General features: G+C 41.9%; 1 protein-coding gene across 4 annotated transcripts in view; it reads right to left on the bottom strand.

Moving 5' to 3' along the window:
• The window catches only part of HDX (highly divergent homeobox), a 47,150-nt gene that overhangs the window by 21,877 nt on the left and 7,125 nt on the right, over positions 1-18,148 (bottom strand). For 2 of the 4 annotated variants that reach the window (XM_069868078.1, XM_069868079.1), the window contains exons 3-5: positions 14,645-15,766; positions 10,057-10,110; positions 262-408 (exon numbers count right to left, since the gene is read on the bottom strand). In XM_069868078.1, the coding sequence (XP_069724179.1) occupies positions 262-408; positions 10,057-10,110; positions 14,645-15,766 (1,323 nt within the window). The remainder of the gene's footprint in view (positions 1-261; positions 409-10,056; positions 10,111-14,644; positions 15,767-18,148) is intronic. The other 2 variants (XM_069868081.1, XM_069868080.1) reach the window with 2 other exon arrangements.

The following is an 18,148-nucleotide window of genomic DNA, read 5'->3' as shown; positions in this document are numbered from 1 at the left end:
CTACTGAAAATCTTACTCAGGTCCAAAGAGAATGTCAAAGGACTCGTAGTGCTACTTCTGCTGCTGATCAATAAGACTCTTACCTGAGGGCTTTTTTCTATATATAGACTGCAGAAAGAGCAAGAGAGCGCTTCCTAACATGGTCATTCATTATGTAATACATGAAATCTATTTTAAGCTTCCTCATGAAAGTTTTAAAGGCTTTCATCTGTCCTATTTTCACTCCTGCTACAAGACAGGGGAAGACACTAGATTTCTTACCCGCACTATTTCACAGTCAACGTTTAATTCTGCAGCCACAGCTTCAATTTTCTCTCTGCAGACTGAGCCCAGGCTGGTCATGCCATTGTCCCAGTATTTCTTTAGGGTAGCTAAGTCTCGGTCACTAAACTGTGTGCGGTCCTGTAACTGTAAGATAAAGAAAAAAACAGTTAGATGAAAAAACCACTCTGCTTAGGCTCTTCATTTCATTTCCAGAGGTCTTACATACAGTAAGACACACATGTTGTACCGTCTCCGTGCTTTTTTTCTCTTTCAGCTCTCCCTTAAGAATTTATTTTTAAGTTTGCTTTTTAATCCAGGGCAGTATGTAGCTCCCTGGGATTTGCTTTAAAGGCAGTGGCAGTGCTAATGCAAGTTTAAAGCACTTCAGCTTTGTTTCAACTCCACCTGATTTTTTTTTAATTTGTTTTATCTCACTCTGTAAGGCCTCCCTGAAAATAACTTTTTTTCCCCTTGTGCTGTTTACCCTCTCCACCCAATTTATGCAAATTATTCCTTAAGGCTTTTCAAGTTTCTCACCCTCCCCCACCTAAAGTTCTTTTATCTTACTGCAAACTACAATACATGCATAATTCAAAGGATTCTGAGTTCCTAAAGGGAATACTTTAATGTTTACTTGGTAGGCTTCAGAGTTTAAATTGGTTCCACCATTTATTTGCGAGGTCCCTAACTCTTTGTGTATATTTATCAAAATATGTGATGTTGGATTACTGATATAAGGAGTAACAGTGAGAAACAAATCCTAGACATCCTACCTGGTGCGGGCACACAGCACCATCCACTAGTATAACTCACACGCTTTAGCCCAGAATCTTAACTAAAATCTACATTTTCTTCCTACTAGCCCAAGGCTGTCATCTCTCCTGCTTTCAGGAGTGCAGAAATATAACAATAAAGCCTGCCCTAGTAAGTGGTAGTCACATGCGCCACATCTGTCACTCTTTCTACAGCTGAATTTTGTAAGAATTAATCAGGATTTCAATATTTGAAATCTGAGTTTACTCATTTAAAACCTGTAAAAGTTAGAATGAAATAATTGGTCTAAAGAAATTAAATGAAACAGAATGAAATAATGGTCTAAAAAATTCTGCAGAACTAGAATCATTTGACATCTTGTACAGTTATTGACTTTAATTTTTCTTAATCTTCAGAAAATGGCAATCCTTGCAATCTTCTTCCTTTAAAGATTACTGTTTCTCAAAATATTAAAAGCAATTCAGTCTCTTTAATGTATGGACATAAAGTAGGGATATCAGAACCTTGTCTCCTTAAAACAATCCCACGTGGTCCAGTAAAAATAAAGTACTGGTTATATTCCAGTATGGTCCAGTATTAACTGCTACCAGGCACTCGAATTTTCTTGGCTATCATTTCACACATTCAAGTACAGAATGAGAGAAGTGGTTTCCATCCCAGCCCTCCATTAGGTGCCACCTCATGCCGGGAGCGCAGGAGATGCGGTGAGCCTGCGGGCACAGCACGCACGCTGCCCGGGAGCAGCTCTGCTCCACACACCGAGCGCCTCTCAGCAGCTGCGGCACAGGGGATGCACCCCCAGCCGGCGGGATGCACTCTATTTTAATCTAAAAGGAATCCAGCTGGCACATTTCAAGGCTTCTCTAGGATGAGCAGTAAAGTGCAGTAAGTGGACTTCACCTCAAGAGCAGCCTGCTGAGCAAAGCTCAATCCTGGATGCCCATTCACCCAGAGCAGATGCTGGTTTTCCCTGCATGCCTGACCTGAGCTCCTCCTACTTACAAGCCATTTTCATAGAACAAGAGTCTAGTTTAATCTCCTGATCCCTGCAGCAATATCTCCTTTTATAGCTGCTGGAAAAATAGGTTGCAAGTTCTGAAAGTGATAGGAAGAGATTGCGCTCTGCAGTTGGGGAGTGGCAGCCAAGTGCTGAGGAAAGGGAAGGCAGAAAGGAGCACGACAGCAATGCTCAAACTACATGGAGAAGCAAAGTCCTTCTGGCCTATCCTGCTTTTCTGAACACACAAGTGGCTCAGTGAAACTTCACCTTCTAAAGTACCCTGAGTGTTTTTAGACATAAATAAATAAGCATCATTCTGTGTTGGTTCTGGAGAGTTCACATCAGCAATCCACCACTCACATCTTTTGCTGCAATCTGCGCTTATCAGGCAAATGAGATGGAAAATGTATTTGTATCTAATATCCATAGCTTAAAGAACCTCTCTGGAATGTGGCAGGGGGTTGAAGGCAATCTGCTCAATCTTACTTTGCCTGTGAGGGAGCAACCCCGGTTCACGTTGTCTTCTCTCACCTTGTTTGCGGCACTGGTCAAATTTGAATAAAACCCAGAGGAACTACAGCTGATGCTGGACTGAGTTCAGATTTTCCCATTTACCTAAGAAAACTCTGCTTCTGCTGGAAGAATACAGGGCAGGAATACTTGCTACCAGATGAGCTTTGTATTTGTAATACACAAATGGATCCCACGTTAGGCAAAAGACAACAACTGACTACAGAGCTACCGAGGGGATGGGACTTCAGGAAGGGGGCAGAGGCTGCTCAGCTTTTATTTACTAAACACAAGGATTTTAAGTGGAGAAAGCACTGTTTAGCAAAACCACTTGGCTTTCAAATATTTCATTAAAAAAGCAATACCGTATCTTTTCCATTTTAGGTGGATGTATATAAATTGTGATGATCTGCTATAAATGTTTGAATAAAAACTCTTACTAGATACAACAATATTCAATGGTTTTCACCTTGCAACTGCTACAGAATTTTGCTACAAGCTCAGGGCTGTAGAGTCAGGCTCAACAGCGTAGATCAAAGTAGATGTCTGACAGTTACTGGAACTTTCCTGTAGTGACATTTCCAAAGTCTTTTGCAGCCATTTACAGTGGAAATGGAGAAGGGGTTGGAAAAAGAAGTTTTTGATTTACCTACTTGTCAAAAATAATCCCTAGTGTTTGAGATGGCAATATGTAATTTTGCTTTTTTGTTGCTGTTGCAGTTACTGCCACCCCAGGTACTTTATCCTTTCACTCGTTCCCGAAGAGCTCATGCAGCAGTACATGAATCGCGCTGATACCGATCACAGGTCAGAGAAGGAAAAGGACAAAAAGTTTTTTCAGTCAACCGATATGAAAGAAAAAACAAAACCCCCACAACACACACCACATGAAAGAGTCCAGAAAGCAGGAACAAAACTGAGGAGAAAAACAAGAGCACATAAATAGAAGACAGCACGAAAAGCCAAGTCCCCTCAGGGCTGAGGGGAGCAGCCTTGCTGAGCTGCCTGGCTCAACCCGCCCTACCAAACACAGCCTGTTCTCCAATCAGTACTCCTCCTCCCGCTTGAACTTTTCTGCTTTGGATTCTGTATCTCATCTTTACCATATTTTCCCCCACCAAGATCAGCACTGAGAAACCTGTGGAACTCAGCCAAGCAGTAGGAAGCGAGCCCCAGAGCAGCTGGAAGCGCTGTCTGCAGAAAGGGGCACCTAGCAGCATAAGCAGCAACTATAACACAGCTGGGCAGTCTCTGCAGCAAGGAAACACAGGGTCTATCAGGTCACCACACTTGAAACTTGACCCTAAAAGTGCACCAAGAGAAAGATTCCTGGCATGTAAGGGCTGTGATTCACACAGAAGTTGCTAAGAGGGTAGCGGGTCAGCACGTATTAAGTGAACCACAGGAGCTGTCGGCCTGCACGCTTGCACACAGTGAACAGAAGTTCCTTTATGCTCTCAGAGAGGGCAAAGGAAGATTGATAGTTTACTCTGCTCTCACTTGCTGCACCATCGTATCGGGCCCAGTCCCAACCCTGACACTCATTAGATGTAAATAACGCTTCAGCTTGTACATAGCTTAGATCCAGAGTACCTACCTTTGTGTAACGGGCTGGGCCATACACTTATTCATTAATTTCTCAGGGAAATCACAAGCTATATTCAATTACGGGATCATCCCCTTGACAAAGACGGTACCCAAGTTTGATTCCTGCATTATCAGCGGCTCAAAAATTACACAGTGGTTTTACCAAAGCCAATGTCTTTTGTGAGAAAATAAAGGGTAGAATTTCTACATTGAACATTCAATGACACTGCAGTTAATAACTTCCTCATGCTCAGTATGATCAGCAGAACTGAGAAAACAAACCAAGAACCCCAGAGCCCCACAAACACTGTAACATCGATAGTTCTGCATCAGTTAGTGTAGGAAAAAAAATATGAATAAGCTTCATATTTAGCCCAATCCTTCCCACAGCTGAAGACAAGGCTGTAATTCAGTTCATATTTTTACTTCATTGTAACGACTCTTTTGAATACAATTCTCATTTCCTCTCTTCAGATCCACTGCTCACTGATTCGAGGCTCAGTTTCCTCCTTGGCAGCATTAACTGTTTGCTGCATTCTTCACATCAACCAGTTGTGTTGTCCACAGTTTGAAAAGCAGAGCAAAGCTTCTTCCAGCAGCAAACAGACCGTCAGCTCACGATGAAAAGCCATCCCTGTGAGCGAACTGAATCAGCAGTTCTGCCGAGCGCAGGGTTAAACCCTGCTCATCCCCTGACCTCTCAAGTGTAATAACGACATTCTTATAAGAGATGACCCAGTTTATTATAGACATTCCTGGCACTATGCCGAGCCCCTCCTAATATCCACTGTGCAGGCAATACTCGTGGTGCAGATCTGGTGTCTATAATTGGTATGAATAATTGCCTTGCAGTGGAGTGTCCTTATCCTGCCTTTTATTAGAGCCAGCTTTTTTAGATCGGTTTTTATTCATCAGTTGAAAATGTTTCAGGCCATATGCACAAAAGCTAAACCCAATCTTCAGACTACTAATAAAAGGCACGTTAAAAAATGAAAGAACTAGAGCTTTAAATAAACCTAATAACTATTGCATTCTCGCTGCAGCTGAGCACTGTGTGCAGTTAACAAAAAGTTGTGTTTATTTAAGCTGCAGTGAAATCGTACTGAATCAACAGTCCTGTTCTGATGCTCTGTGAGGAAACTCTCTAAGGTAATGGTTATTTCTAGCAAACAAACCTCTTGCAATACATTTCACTCAGTACTGCTCAGAAACTCTACCACGGAGCAAGGGATCTCAGAGAGGAATAGCCTTTTTTGTACATGCTAAAGGTTCTTTGAAGTCCAGTAAAAAAAGAAAATAGGACAAAAGGTGACACTTCCCCTCAATACTCTGTAGCAACCTCAGCATCTTATAACTAGGAGGCATGTTAAGTTCCTCTAAATGAACAGGTCCAATCTCCTTTGGAGCCTATCTAAGGCTTGCTTGATGTGATACCTACTCTTACACTGGAACAAACGAGTCCGTATCTGCTTCTCCACGCTCTTCACATTTGTAAAGCTCTCCATCACCCTCCTACCCTCTCTCCCAGTCATCTCTTTGCACATCTGAAGAGATACAACCCTCTTGGTTGTTCATTATACGGCTGTTCTGTGCCTTTGATCACTGTCGCTGTTTCTCTGTTATATTTTGGGAGGAATGGGAAGATTAGAAGTGCACACAGTGTTCAAAGTATGAGATTCCTCTGTCCAAGAACAGTGTTACATTGCTTTGTTGCCCATTCCTAATGACTCCAGCATTCAGCTCTCTGAACCATGATGCTACTTAATCTTCTGGAATAATCAGTTGGACATTTTCAACTCATATCTTATGATCTTATTTGTAAATAATAGTTATTTCTGAATCAATCTTTCTACGTATATTCCCCCTTTCCCATATCCACCATTTAATATTACTCTTACTCTTCAGTTTACATTTCTTGATCTCATTTCCCACGTACAAATTCTGAAGGTCTGTGTTTTCCCTTAACACTAACAGCATTTAACCTTATTAAAGATGACACATTCCTTCAGTCTGAGGTTTTATGTTCCAGTTTCACAACTGTCACAGAATTGTTTAGGTTGGAAAAGACCTTTAAGATCGAGTCCAAGCCTTAACCTAACAATGCCAATCCCACCACTGAACCCTGTCCCTAAGTGCCACATCCACATCTGCTGGCACCCTTAAACTACTACTGTTATCACACTGTTAGAGCCCAAACGGTTAGTTTTCTGGAAGAGAGACTTTTTGCATCTTTTCCCACTGGCTGGGTAAGCTTGAAGTTTGCTGCAATGGAAGCAGAACTGATAAATATTTCATAGTATCACAGCTTGAAAAGAGCTGTAACTGCTTCAACACTCCATCAAAACCACATATATTCTGTTAATATCTGTTTCTAAACCAAATATGGCTAAGAAGAAGAACAAAAAAGGGGCGAGACATCAGCGCAACAGAACAGTCTAGCAGAAAAATTACACTCTAACCTCTGCAACTACATCCAGTCATTTCACTCCGTAACTTCCAAAGCCAACCTCTAATCCACAAGGACCAACAACTCACCCTTCTATTTGAGATTTTGAACTAGTACATTAAGTAGCAAATGTTCAAATGTTCTCATGCTTGCTAGCTTGCTGAGACCTTGGAATCTTTATTAAGACCCGTGGGTTAATAGGAAAGGAATGCACTAGGTGGAAAACATGAAGATAAGGGGCACATCTGTGGAAAACAGGGGGTTGCACTCTGTCGCTATACTGCAGGATTCTCACGGGTGGAAATTCACTGGGATGGCTGTTACTGGATACAGATATATAAGGCTTGCCTGCTCTCAATAAAGTCGATCTCTCTTGTTGCCTCATCAACAGGGTCCGTGCCTGAATCGCTACATTCAAACTCAAAGGAAACTGATTTTTAGACAGTAATTATCATGATTCTTACTTAATCTATTAATGCCTTCCTCATGTTTGACTAGAAAGTCTGCTTTTCTAGTTCTGGGCCAGATATGACATTCGTACCAGCCTGCAGGATCTCAGCATACAATAAGCCTGGGTGATTTGTGGAACTTGGGTGCAGAACGGCATATAATAAAAAGACGTGTTTTCTGTCTGAAACAATGCTAAGAACACTGAACAGTCTGCCCCCCTGCCCTCCAGATATTGATCAGCATTTTTGAGACCCCCCTCTCAGTCTTCTCTCCTCCAGGCTGAACAGACTGAGGTCTCTCAGTCTTTCCTCCTTCAAAAGACCCTCATCATCTCGGTGCTCCCCGCTGGACTCTCTCCAGTTGCTCCTTGCTTTCTTGAGCTGGGGAGCCCAGAACTGGGCACAGGCCTCCAGATGGAGCCTCACTAGGGTTGCCTATAACCATGTTGAGACATCAGATGACACACGGCTTAAGCACAGTCAGAACACTCAAGACCTAAATGCAAGGACAGAAGTGAAGATATTATCCCCTTTTGACTCTCTTTAACCAACATCTTCATTGCTATTTTTGAATCCTTGTTATCCTTCCACCACCCTGTGAAAAAACAAAAATCAATGTGTCTGTACAGGGCAATGCCTTGCAGACGCACCATGACAGAACACAGAACTCTGTAATTTCCAAAGACATTCTCACAAATAAAGGAGAGGGTGGTATTTCTAGCCTAATATTCATTAACAGTCAGGATTACATCATCTTACAACATAGCTGAGCAGACTAGAAAGAGTTTCTGCAGAACTGCACAGGTTTTATTTCTCTCTTGATGCAGCTGAAGGACAGGGCAAGGAAAACAAAACATCAAGGAAAGAGATTAAAAATTCAGAGCATCTAAAAGATGATCGTCTCCATTTTAAACAAAACACGGATTAGCCTTTTTGCTGCTGAATGGCAGTAATTGCCGTAACCGCAGTTCTACAACTATATCCATTCTATTTCTGTTCCTTCAAGCTCTTTCTTCAAAAGAATTTCACATTTGAAACTGAAGTTTCCTAGGAATTAGGAGCTTTTTCCTCTCTTTTTGTTGTCTTACACTCCTTTGTACACAGCAGTTTCAGAGTGCCAGCTCCTCAACTTATCTCCTTAAGGCTAATTATGCACTCACATTGGAGAAAGTGCATCCACAAACCTGGAAATAGATGCTGTCAAACTGGACTTTACTAACCAAAGGGTTTTATGCATTTTATGGATTACAAAAGATACAGGAGTAAAGTTCTGAGGAAAACAAAATCCCTAATAATCATCTTTAATAAAGAGGCATTTTCACATTCTCAAAGGTTTTAAACTTATCGCAGAGATTTCTTCTGTAGCTTGTGTCAGATGTCCTGCACAACCACCATGCCTCAGCTACTGGGAGAGCAGGGGACAGCATCGTGTCTTACTTCTCTTTATTGCTGCCAGGCACATGCTCCTGCTGCCTGCTCTGAGCTGGCTCTGGCACTCACCTGATCCCTACATTTGACTCACTATAGACGGCAGAAAGACAAACTGCAGAAGAATAGAAGTCTCTGGCAGGTCAGAGGCTTAACCTGGATTACCTTGGAATTAGATCCGAGCACCAGTGCTACAGATGGGGTGGCAGTGCACCAGCAGGGAGACAAAGGGGGGAAAACCTCCACCTTTCAACAACGATGTGCTCTGAAATCAGCTCAGCCAAAGTGAAACTGCACTCTAGGACACTCATCACCTGCCTGATGTTCTAAAAGGGCATTAATTAAGTGACAGAGGGATAGTGCCTTCCAGGAAAGGGCTACATTTACAAAAGCTGACTCAAGAGAACTGGGAGTTAGGGGGAAAAAAAAAAAAAAAAAAAAAAAAAGGAAGAAAACAAGATGGAACGAGCAACAACAGCATTTTTATAAAAGTACTGGTTCCCTCTGTGAGGTGCTCCTATAAAGTGCTGTCTATATAAACAGAAATAAGTGATACCACCAAAGCCTACAGAAACTACAAGCATGCTACAGCTAAGACCTAGCAAACATCCGAGAAAAAACGCAATTAAAGTAATGATCCTTAGATTTCTACTTATACAGCAAATGCTACCAAACTCACACTTTTTGAAGACTAAACAGAAGAATCAGAGTACAGTAGGGAGGAGAAGGCAAAGAAAGGTTTTTCCATTTCCTCAGCATCGTCAAAGCAGCACACACGACATTGACAGCTCAATGATGGGCTGGGGGTTTGATGGGACAAGTTGAGTTACGATGATAGCCATTCCCCCAGTTACTGCTTCTGATATAGCTGGACTAATATGTAACAGCCTCCTGAAAGCCGAGTGGTACCACCTAACCTGCAGGTTTAGGGTGTATTTTCATGGTAAGCATGCAGATTCAACACGCTTGTCAAACAGAAGCTAGCAGACTACTCTTGAACTGAAATGCTGAGCAGCAGTCAAACAAAAGAGCCGGATAGAGGTATTCTCCTGACGAAAGCAGCTTCATACCTTGTGATATGGTTTAGAGTCATTTGTGAATTGAAGACACCAACCTGGCTGATTCTGCCTAATGTGAAATGACATGTGGATAAAAATCAGATCTGAGAAGGTTACTACAGACAGCATGGACTAACGCTGTGCACGTGCAGAGTGGCTGAGCAGGGAGTCACTCTCTTTAAGCATTCAGCTCTGTCTCAATTAAGAGTCGCTTCACTTTCATTATAAAAAACACACTCTGAGCTCTAAACTCTTAGTCCATATCAATTCAGATGTCATGTTTCAGCAAGCAGCACAATTCATACGCTCGACTTGGGATTATGACCTTGACCTGCTTTTAATGATATACATTAACTTCATGGTAACTGAGGTGCTGTGTCTGCAGATCGTGTTTGTGTCAGGCAAAGTAGAAAGGGAAAAAAACCCCAAAAATAAAACCCCACACCACTTAAACAGAACCGACATTTTAAAAAATTTCCTTATAACAACTTTTCATTCCTTCACTTGAAGCATTAAGTACTTAAATGGAAATATACTTACTGCTCTTTTCCTGGAACAACCTGTAATCCAAGGCACAGTAAGGTTTCCTGAAATCTGCAGAGGGGAAGGAGAAAACAGAACAGAAAACAACAGCAGCTTAGGTTGCTGTGATAGCTAATGCTGAGCAGCTTTCACAACACTTCAACATTGTGCATTCAGTTCTGATAAGAATGTCTTTAAAACAGGTTAAGATTTAAAAGAAAAACAAAGTCACACTTGGCCTTCAAGACTAAAACCAGACACAGTTTCTTTGGATGAGGGTAAGATAACACGGTGGTAACTCAAGTATTTCCGTACTTTTGCTGTCTCAAATCTTGTACTTCAGAACACAAGTTTTCATTTTCAGTCTCTTCCGAAACCGGTGAGATTAAGTAGACCGGCATTAGACAGGGGCCATTGTCTGACAGAACTCCCACCTGGTCTTTTCCAATTACATCAGTTAAACTTCCAGAAAGCAATATTATCACATTAGTAACTGAGTTATTCCATGTCAGGTGTTAAAAGATTTGCATAGAGCAGAAAAACTAGGGACATCAGGCTGGAGGGGGAAGGGGAAGGGCAAGGGCATGAAGGCAAAGGTTAGCTGCCCTAGTTCCCACTGCTCCTCAATCATTCCCAGAGGTCAGACTTCTTTATTTAATAATCTTGGACTGTTGCCCCTGCCCATCTGAAACGTGTCATAGCCTGGAAGATTTCAGGCTTATTCAGGATTCCACATTCATCTGCTGCTGCAGACAAGCAATGCGTGAGACACTAAAGCACTACCAGGAGATTCAAGTAGTAGATCAATCTCAAGTCATTACACACACACAATAGATGGTAGGAAGAAAAATCTACGCCTGTCTGCTGACTGTATCAAACTACGCTAATAGTTTCTGCATTTGCAAAGTGCTCCACTGATGAATCTTGCAGCATGAGCGTAACCAAATATAGAACACCTGGTACACTCTGTCCAGTGCACAAGCACATCAGATTCTACTCCTCCAGCTTTTAGCTGGAAGTGCTTGGAGGTTACCTAAGGTTGGACACTTTCTCATTACAGCACAAAGAGGTTGAGTGGGATGAGAAATGAACACCCTGCCCTCCTAAGGACAAGTCTACACCAGTTTTTGTGTCTAACACTAATTTCTTAGTTGCACACACACATTTTAGCTGTAATTTGTTTATGCAGAATTTCTACTACAATTCTGTATGCCACACAACAGCATCCCACCACCGAATCCACTGTAAATGCACCCAGTGTCCACCCCAGTCCTAGTCCAACTGGGACAGCTACCAAGAGTTGTGAAACGACAATGTGAAATGCTTGTCTCGGATACGATATTGTGTCTCAGCAGCAGCAACTCTGACAGATGTAAGAAAAAGGTTTAAAGATACTGAACACTTGTGTATTACCAATGCCATACCTTAATTAAAGTGGTTACACTGCGTGAGGTCCCTGCATGATCTTTTCCCAGTTCACCTGTAGATGCACTGTCCCAAATTCAGCGCACTGGAACAAACCAGGAGCCCCACCCTGATCCCAGTCGCTGTGTGTCCCAGTATTACTTGAGGCCACAAACGCTGGATTTCCAGCCTGCTCGCAGATGCTGATCTCCCCACAGCCTCACAGGTTCTCCCCACTCAGGTAAGTATTTCATCCCAGAAATAAAGCAGAACAACTCCTGTGACAAACATAACTTTGCTTCTGTTACAAGAATGAGCGTCAGCAAATCCTTCATTCAAGTCTCTTCCGAGAAGATGGTGTTGCCTGCCCTAGCAAAAGGCTGCACTGCCCAAAGTTAGCAAGAAAGCGCTCCTCTTGCCTTCAAAACCCTCTAGGGAAGGAAACAAATCACTGACACACTAAAAAAAAAAAAACAAACAAAAAACCACAAAATAAAAATGGAGTCCCTTTTCCTTACATAAATCAAACTTGCAGCTCATTCATGTAAAACAGCATCCCTAAAGTGAACCTTAAAACCAAACACACATACAATCTCCGTGTCCTATTCTGACAGACTGGCTGCAAGGCTCAGGATTCTCCCTTGAAGCAGGCGGGGCTAAATTAGACAACTGTGCTCCAGTGGGTATGACAAAGCAACTAAAATTCCACATGCTTTCAACAGTATTTTTTCCCTTATGGTTGCAGGGAGGAAACCAAGCCTAAATCATGACCCAGCCTTGAGAACCAGCAAGAATAGCCTCCGCAGTTCCATATGCTTGGAGCCAAACTAAGGGGAATAAGGAGGCTGAACAATTTGTTTACTGAAACTGCTCAAGCATTAAAATTGATCACTTTATTAAATTTACTCTTAAGTTACACTAACATGAATTTGATTAATTGACCTAGTAAGGAAGCTATAACTAATTGCTAATTAGATACCCCACCAGTGTACGGCAGTAATTACTTCATCAGTACACAAATCACGCAGCCCTGGCTTTGAAAAAGCATCTGCTTGGGTGTTTAACTACTCCAATAATCATATAGCTCAGGTTTAATCTATTTTTAAATTTAGGAAGATTTCCCCCAGTTTAAGGATTTTCATTCCTGTGCTGATGGATAAATTAACTAAACACATGCATTAAAATTAACAGAAGCTGACTAAATAGAAAAGTGTCATCCTGCGTAAGTCTAAAAGAATTCAGACAGCACCTGTTATAAAATCTGTATCTCTGGAAGCTTAACATATAAATGTTATTAATCTATGAGGGGAATGTCTACATGAAATAGCAATCATACGAGACTTAAAATTAAGCGGAGGACATGGAGGAGGGGGGTTAAAACTGCTGCAGAAGTGATGATTTTTACAAAATATAGCATCATCAGCCCAGTGGGGTACTCTGTGCTCGTTGCACAGGACTTCACAGGGACAGGCACGGAAGTCAAATGGACTACAGGTGAATTCCTCGCTTATCAAAAGCATCAGTACATTATTATAGTGGGGCAAGGAGGAAAAATGAAGTTGGAGATCTCCTTGTTCTGATCCACATCAGATAAAACGGACACAGAAAACGTCACCTACCACGAACTGTTCTGAAAATTTCCAAACCAAAGTTATTTCAAATTACATTAAAAAAATCAAAAATGTAGTGAGAAATAAATTTCACCAACACTTTTCCAAAAGTGAAATAAAGCACCAAGAGCACACAGCTGGAGTTATCAACAATACATTCCACTTCCTGAAACTTAAGGAAGATTTGTTTAACTCGTATTCACCGTTACCAGCCCTTTATTGAACAGTTGTGCACATTTACATTGTGGGATATCACAAATAAAGAGCATTTAATGAATTTTATAATTCCAGTAAGAACTGTAGTAGCAAATACTGACACACTATCCAACAGAAGGGAGAAAGAACAGCTCCCCTAAAGTGCTCAGCTTAGAAAAGGCCATAAATCTGAACTACAGATGCCCCATCTACTACATGGGATCTACTCCAGAGTATATACTCTCTTTGAACCTCAGCCTTCCCAAGAAAAGCAACCATTCTGGTGAAAAGTGGCACATACTTGACCTCAAAAGCTTTCTCTCAAATACCCACATGACATATGAACAAGTGAGAACAAAGGAAAAAAGCAAACCCACTTCACAATGTGCTGTTCTCTACACAAGTAAGTAATGCACAAGAAAAGGTGGCACATTGTTTACAAGGTTCACTTCCCAGATAAATTAACAAGGTAAGAGCAGGCAAATGCACAGAGGTAACAATGCAGTATCACATCCTGCCAATCTTAAGCCTTTTGTCTCAGTGTCTCCAGACTACGTCATGCCAGGTGGCATAAAATTCCATGAAAAAAAATCAGTTGGTATGTTTCGTGCACAGTTTTCTCTCTAGTTACAACAAAAATTAAAAAGATCTAAGTGTGTCAGTGTTGTAGCTGCTTTCAAACATCTTTTAGTTCTTCAATTACCTGCATTTAGTGTTCCCCTCTCAGTATCACAGAAGGGACTCTATTACAGGATAACGAAATAATGGGAATGAATGTAAAAATGGAATCTGAGTTAGATGCCATGGGAAAGGCAGAATTTTTGCTCACCAAGTGTCTCCCATCTTAACCAGCTTGCAGGAGATCCTGATCCCTCACAGGAAACCAGCCCAAGAGACTGGCAGCTGCAGAGGGGGCACAGGCAGTGCTGAGGGATGAGCTAATCCAGGCTGACGTCAACAAGGGCAAGCAACTGCCCTGCGCACCAGTAAGAGCACGAGCCATGTGCTGCTCTGTGCCACATGTGAAGTATGTCCACAGAGGAGCAACCACAGGTGTCACTGTGACATGCACTGGCAAGCACAGACCTGAGCACAACTCAGCAGTTGCAGCTACGATCCTCCCATAACCAAAGTTTGTATCTATTGCATCTACGAAGCCCGTGCTGACCTTCAGCACACAGCTGCCCACTGCAGTTACACAGCCAAGAGTGCTACCACACCACAGTCCCACCTGCACTTCTGTTTAAGGAGGATTATTGCTACTGAAAGACATTAATGTGGCACAGCTTGCGGAAAGGTGAACCTATGGCTTACTAGCTACCAGCTTTCACAGAAAACAGTACTTACCTACAACCTTGTCTACAAGGTTTGAAGACAGAGACAAATTGACGGATTACCTGGTAATTATTTTGGTTTTGTGACAGCCTCAGTTGACTTGAAGATGTAAAATGAGGAGAAAAAGTACTTCTTGATGCATTAGCACTGTTATACAGTGTGCTGGATGTTGTGTGTAATGAGGTCCGTGCGGGCAAGTGGTAGTCTCTGCTGTGATACAGCATACTGTCAGGCACATCCCTGGTGTTCACCATCTGTGAGCTGCAACTCACATTCCTTCCTGGCCCAGACAAGGCTGCGCTTTGGTTCTCTACTCGAACAGAGCTGCTGCTTTCACAGTATCTTGAGTAGCTTTGTATTTGTGCTCCCATGGATGCTAGTTCTTCTTCTCTAGCATATTCGTCATCCGCATCTCCAGTTTCCATCGCGATGGACAGACAGCTGCCTTCCACCGGGCAACGCTTCTGCGTCCCACTGCCTCCCACAATTCTTTGAGGTTGATCTGTAACCGCCAGAGAAAACACTTCTCGGATTTCCAGGTTTTGTGTGCTACAAGAAGGGTCCCTGGTACCAGCCCTCTGTCCAGGTGGCACATGTGACGCGAGAGAAGCATGTTCAGGTTTTTGTAACCTTTGACATCCCACGGGCTCAGCCTTACAGGGTCTGTGACAGATCATGGGTTTCTGAGGTAACATCAGCTCTGCGGTCTGGACTGACGAACCGCCGTAGCTTTTCTTAGTGTGACTGTATATGGAGTTCGCAGAATTCAGTACACTTGTTTGCCTAGACAAAATAATAGTCTTTTCCCCTACTAATAGGGAAGCATTTTTACAATGTGGTACTTGCCGTCCTATAGGGATGTGCTGCTGCTGAAATTCTGCATCACCTTTTCCCGTGAGCCGTGGAATAGAGGTTTTGTGTATTTCTGCCATTGAAGCACTTTGTTTGGTGGATCCTTGCCTACCAGATGAACTAGCAGGACTGTATATACCAGTAACTATAACATCGTTATTAGAAGAGGTCCAAGAAGACTGCTGGCTTTGGGATCGAGCAATGTTTACCACATTTCTAACTGCTGCTTCTGGAGGTACTGAGGGAGTAGCAGGGACTGTTCCTGGGGGAGTGCCTCCAGATTCTACAGCACTCTTGCTGCTCATCTTCCTTCGTTTATTGCCAACCCACGTCTGCAAACAACAAACAACAGTGACAACAAATACAAACCAAAGCATTAAATAAGCAGGAAAAAATAGGTAATCCAATTTTTAAGCAGATCTGATGAAATGTTAAGTGTTCAAGTTGAGACCTGAGTTTACAAATATGTGAATCATTTACTGATTATGAAGAGTCTGAACAATACTGGGTGGAAATTCATGTCTCTCGTGCTTGGAATTCATGCACAGATACACATGAGAACCCCAGCCTCAATTCCAAATCCCTAGTCTGTCAAAAATCCTGACCCTCCCATCCCAAAATTACCACTAAGATTTATTTATTTATTTATTTATTTATGCAGAACCTTTGCTGACATTTGCGGCTAAACTGTTGTAACAGAATAACTGAGAGAGATGACCTTCAAAACTGCCTTGAACAGAATGTGCCAACTTTTGAATTGGGATGAAAGGAAGAAAAAGAACTCTTTCTGCTAGACAATGAAATAATTTCATAAATGATTTAAACCTATGGACTGATTCCTCCCCTGCCAGCTACACAAATCAAGACCTGATGTCAAAACCTGCTTTTCAAAGACACTAACAGACAAGATTAGGACAAGTGGGATCAGACTCCAACAGAAGTTTGCTATTTGGACATTTCCAAAAGTGACAATGACAGCACTTGGTTGGAAGAGGAAAAAATATTTGGAAAAACGAAGGTCCTACAGCAGCCGTGCACAGTTTAAAATGTGCTGCCACTTTTAACACACAGGAAAGCAAGTAACACATTAAGCTATGGCTCCAAAAGCTGAAGGGGAAACGGTAACTTCAGCATTTCAAGATAAAGAGAGTTAAACTGGTGGAAGCATCATCTCTAACTCTGGAAGCATAAGCACCTCCTAACTATTCCTGGCAATTTTCATGACCAGAGAGACAAGACTTGCTCAATTTTTTCACCACAGCATGTCTGTACTGGGTGTGAGGGCATAAGTGAGTGGGATACAAGCATCAAAGAACAAAACCCAAGCTTTTCCATCTGATTCTGCTGGAAATGAGAAGGATCAGCTATGCATACAGAGATGCGGTGCTACATTTTTTGCACCACTCTGAATATCATCTGCACACCTAAAACCAAACCAAGATCAACATTCAGCACCCCAAAAAGGTTGATTTAATGAATAAACTCCCTCATCCCACAACAAGCAAACTGCACTGAGTGCCTATCTTAGATTTCCACCTCATTGCACAAAAGAAGAGAAGTTTCCTTCACATACCAATACTTGCTAAGGAAATAAACAGGTTTCTCCACAGGAAAATACATGTCCCTGGCATATAGAAGCACATTGGAGTCTCCATCCCATTCTCTGTATTTCTGTTGTCAAACGTCATAAAATGCCTATTTTAAGGAGTGATTTATTGCATGCAATAAGAGTCTGTGACTAGTGAAAATTTTTTTCTTCTCAAAAGCAAGTTTAAACACACAAATTATAGCTACCAGACTCAAGTCACTTTCCTTTATTGCACAAGACCAATTTAGAAGCTCAAATTTATTTTTTTCTCATTTCTGCTCAGATAGTAATCTTCCAAGACAGAAGTCATAATTAAATAGAGACACTGCAAATTCTGGGCCAGGAAAAGAGATTTCATTCCTAACTTTTCCAAGTGTATAATAAAAAAAAAAAAAAAAAAAAGAAGGTTTCTTCATAATTTTCCTAAAAAGAAAATTCAAAGAAATGTAAGTAATTTATTAGCACTGCTGTTCACTTGGGACTGAAGTATCATTTCATGAGACAGCCCAGGTCAGATCTGCCACTGCCAAGAAAGTCCCATTCTCCTGATCATGTCCCCAGCACCTTGCTCCCACTGTTTAACCGAAACCACGCTCTGGAATGATCAGTGAGTGCAGCTCTCCAAGAGGCATAAAACTGAACTGGCAAATAAGAGAACAAACATTTTGCCAAGATAAGCAAATGTAACTAGATTATTCTGAAACTGAATGAAATCAAGGGATAAGCACAAGAAGAAAGACAAGGGAGAAAGAATTGCACAGCTGGGAGAAGGGGAAAAGTACAAAGCCTCCCATTTTTAGCACTATAAGACATCAGCCCAGAGAAGAGTGATGTGAAACTACACTCTTTAGCGGTTATGGTATTAATTTGGGATGTAACAGAGCAGTCATTAAGCACAAAATATCCTAAGGAAAGGGATATGCATCCTGGTTTCCACCTAGTTCCCCAACTGCTCAGTCTGGGGAGCACTTCCCTTAACGCTGGAAGCTTTACTGAGACACCTAACTTTCATTTAGGATGAGAAAAAGCTAAAAAACCCAGATACTAAGAAACTTAACTGGGATTTAAGAGACCCCGATTTTACATTCCCAGTTCAAATCAGGAAGAGCTGGAATTTCAAGCTCTC

The sequence above is a fragment of the Phaenicophaeus curvirostris genome, chromosome 13 (genome assembly GCF_032191515.1).
Source record: "Phaenicophaeus curvirostris isolate KB17595 chromosome 13, BPBGC_Pcur_1.0, whole genome shotgun sequence".
In the NCBI taxonomy this organism is placed as follows: Eukaryota; Metazoa; Chordata; class Aves; order Cuculiformes; family Cuculidae; genus Phaenicophaeus; species Phaenicophaeus curvirostris.
The sequence above is the reverse complement of the archived record's forward strand: the minus strand, read 5'-3'. Positions and strand labels throughout refer to the sequence as shown.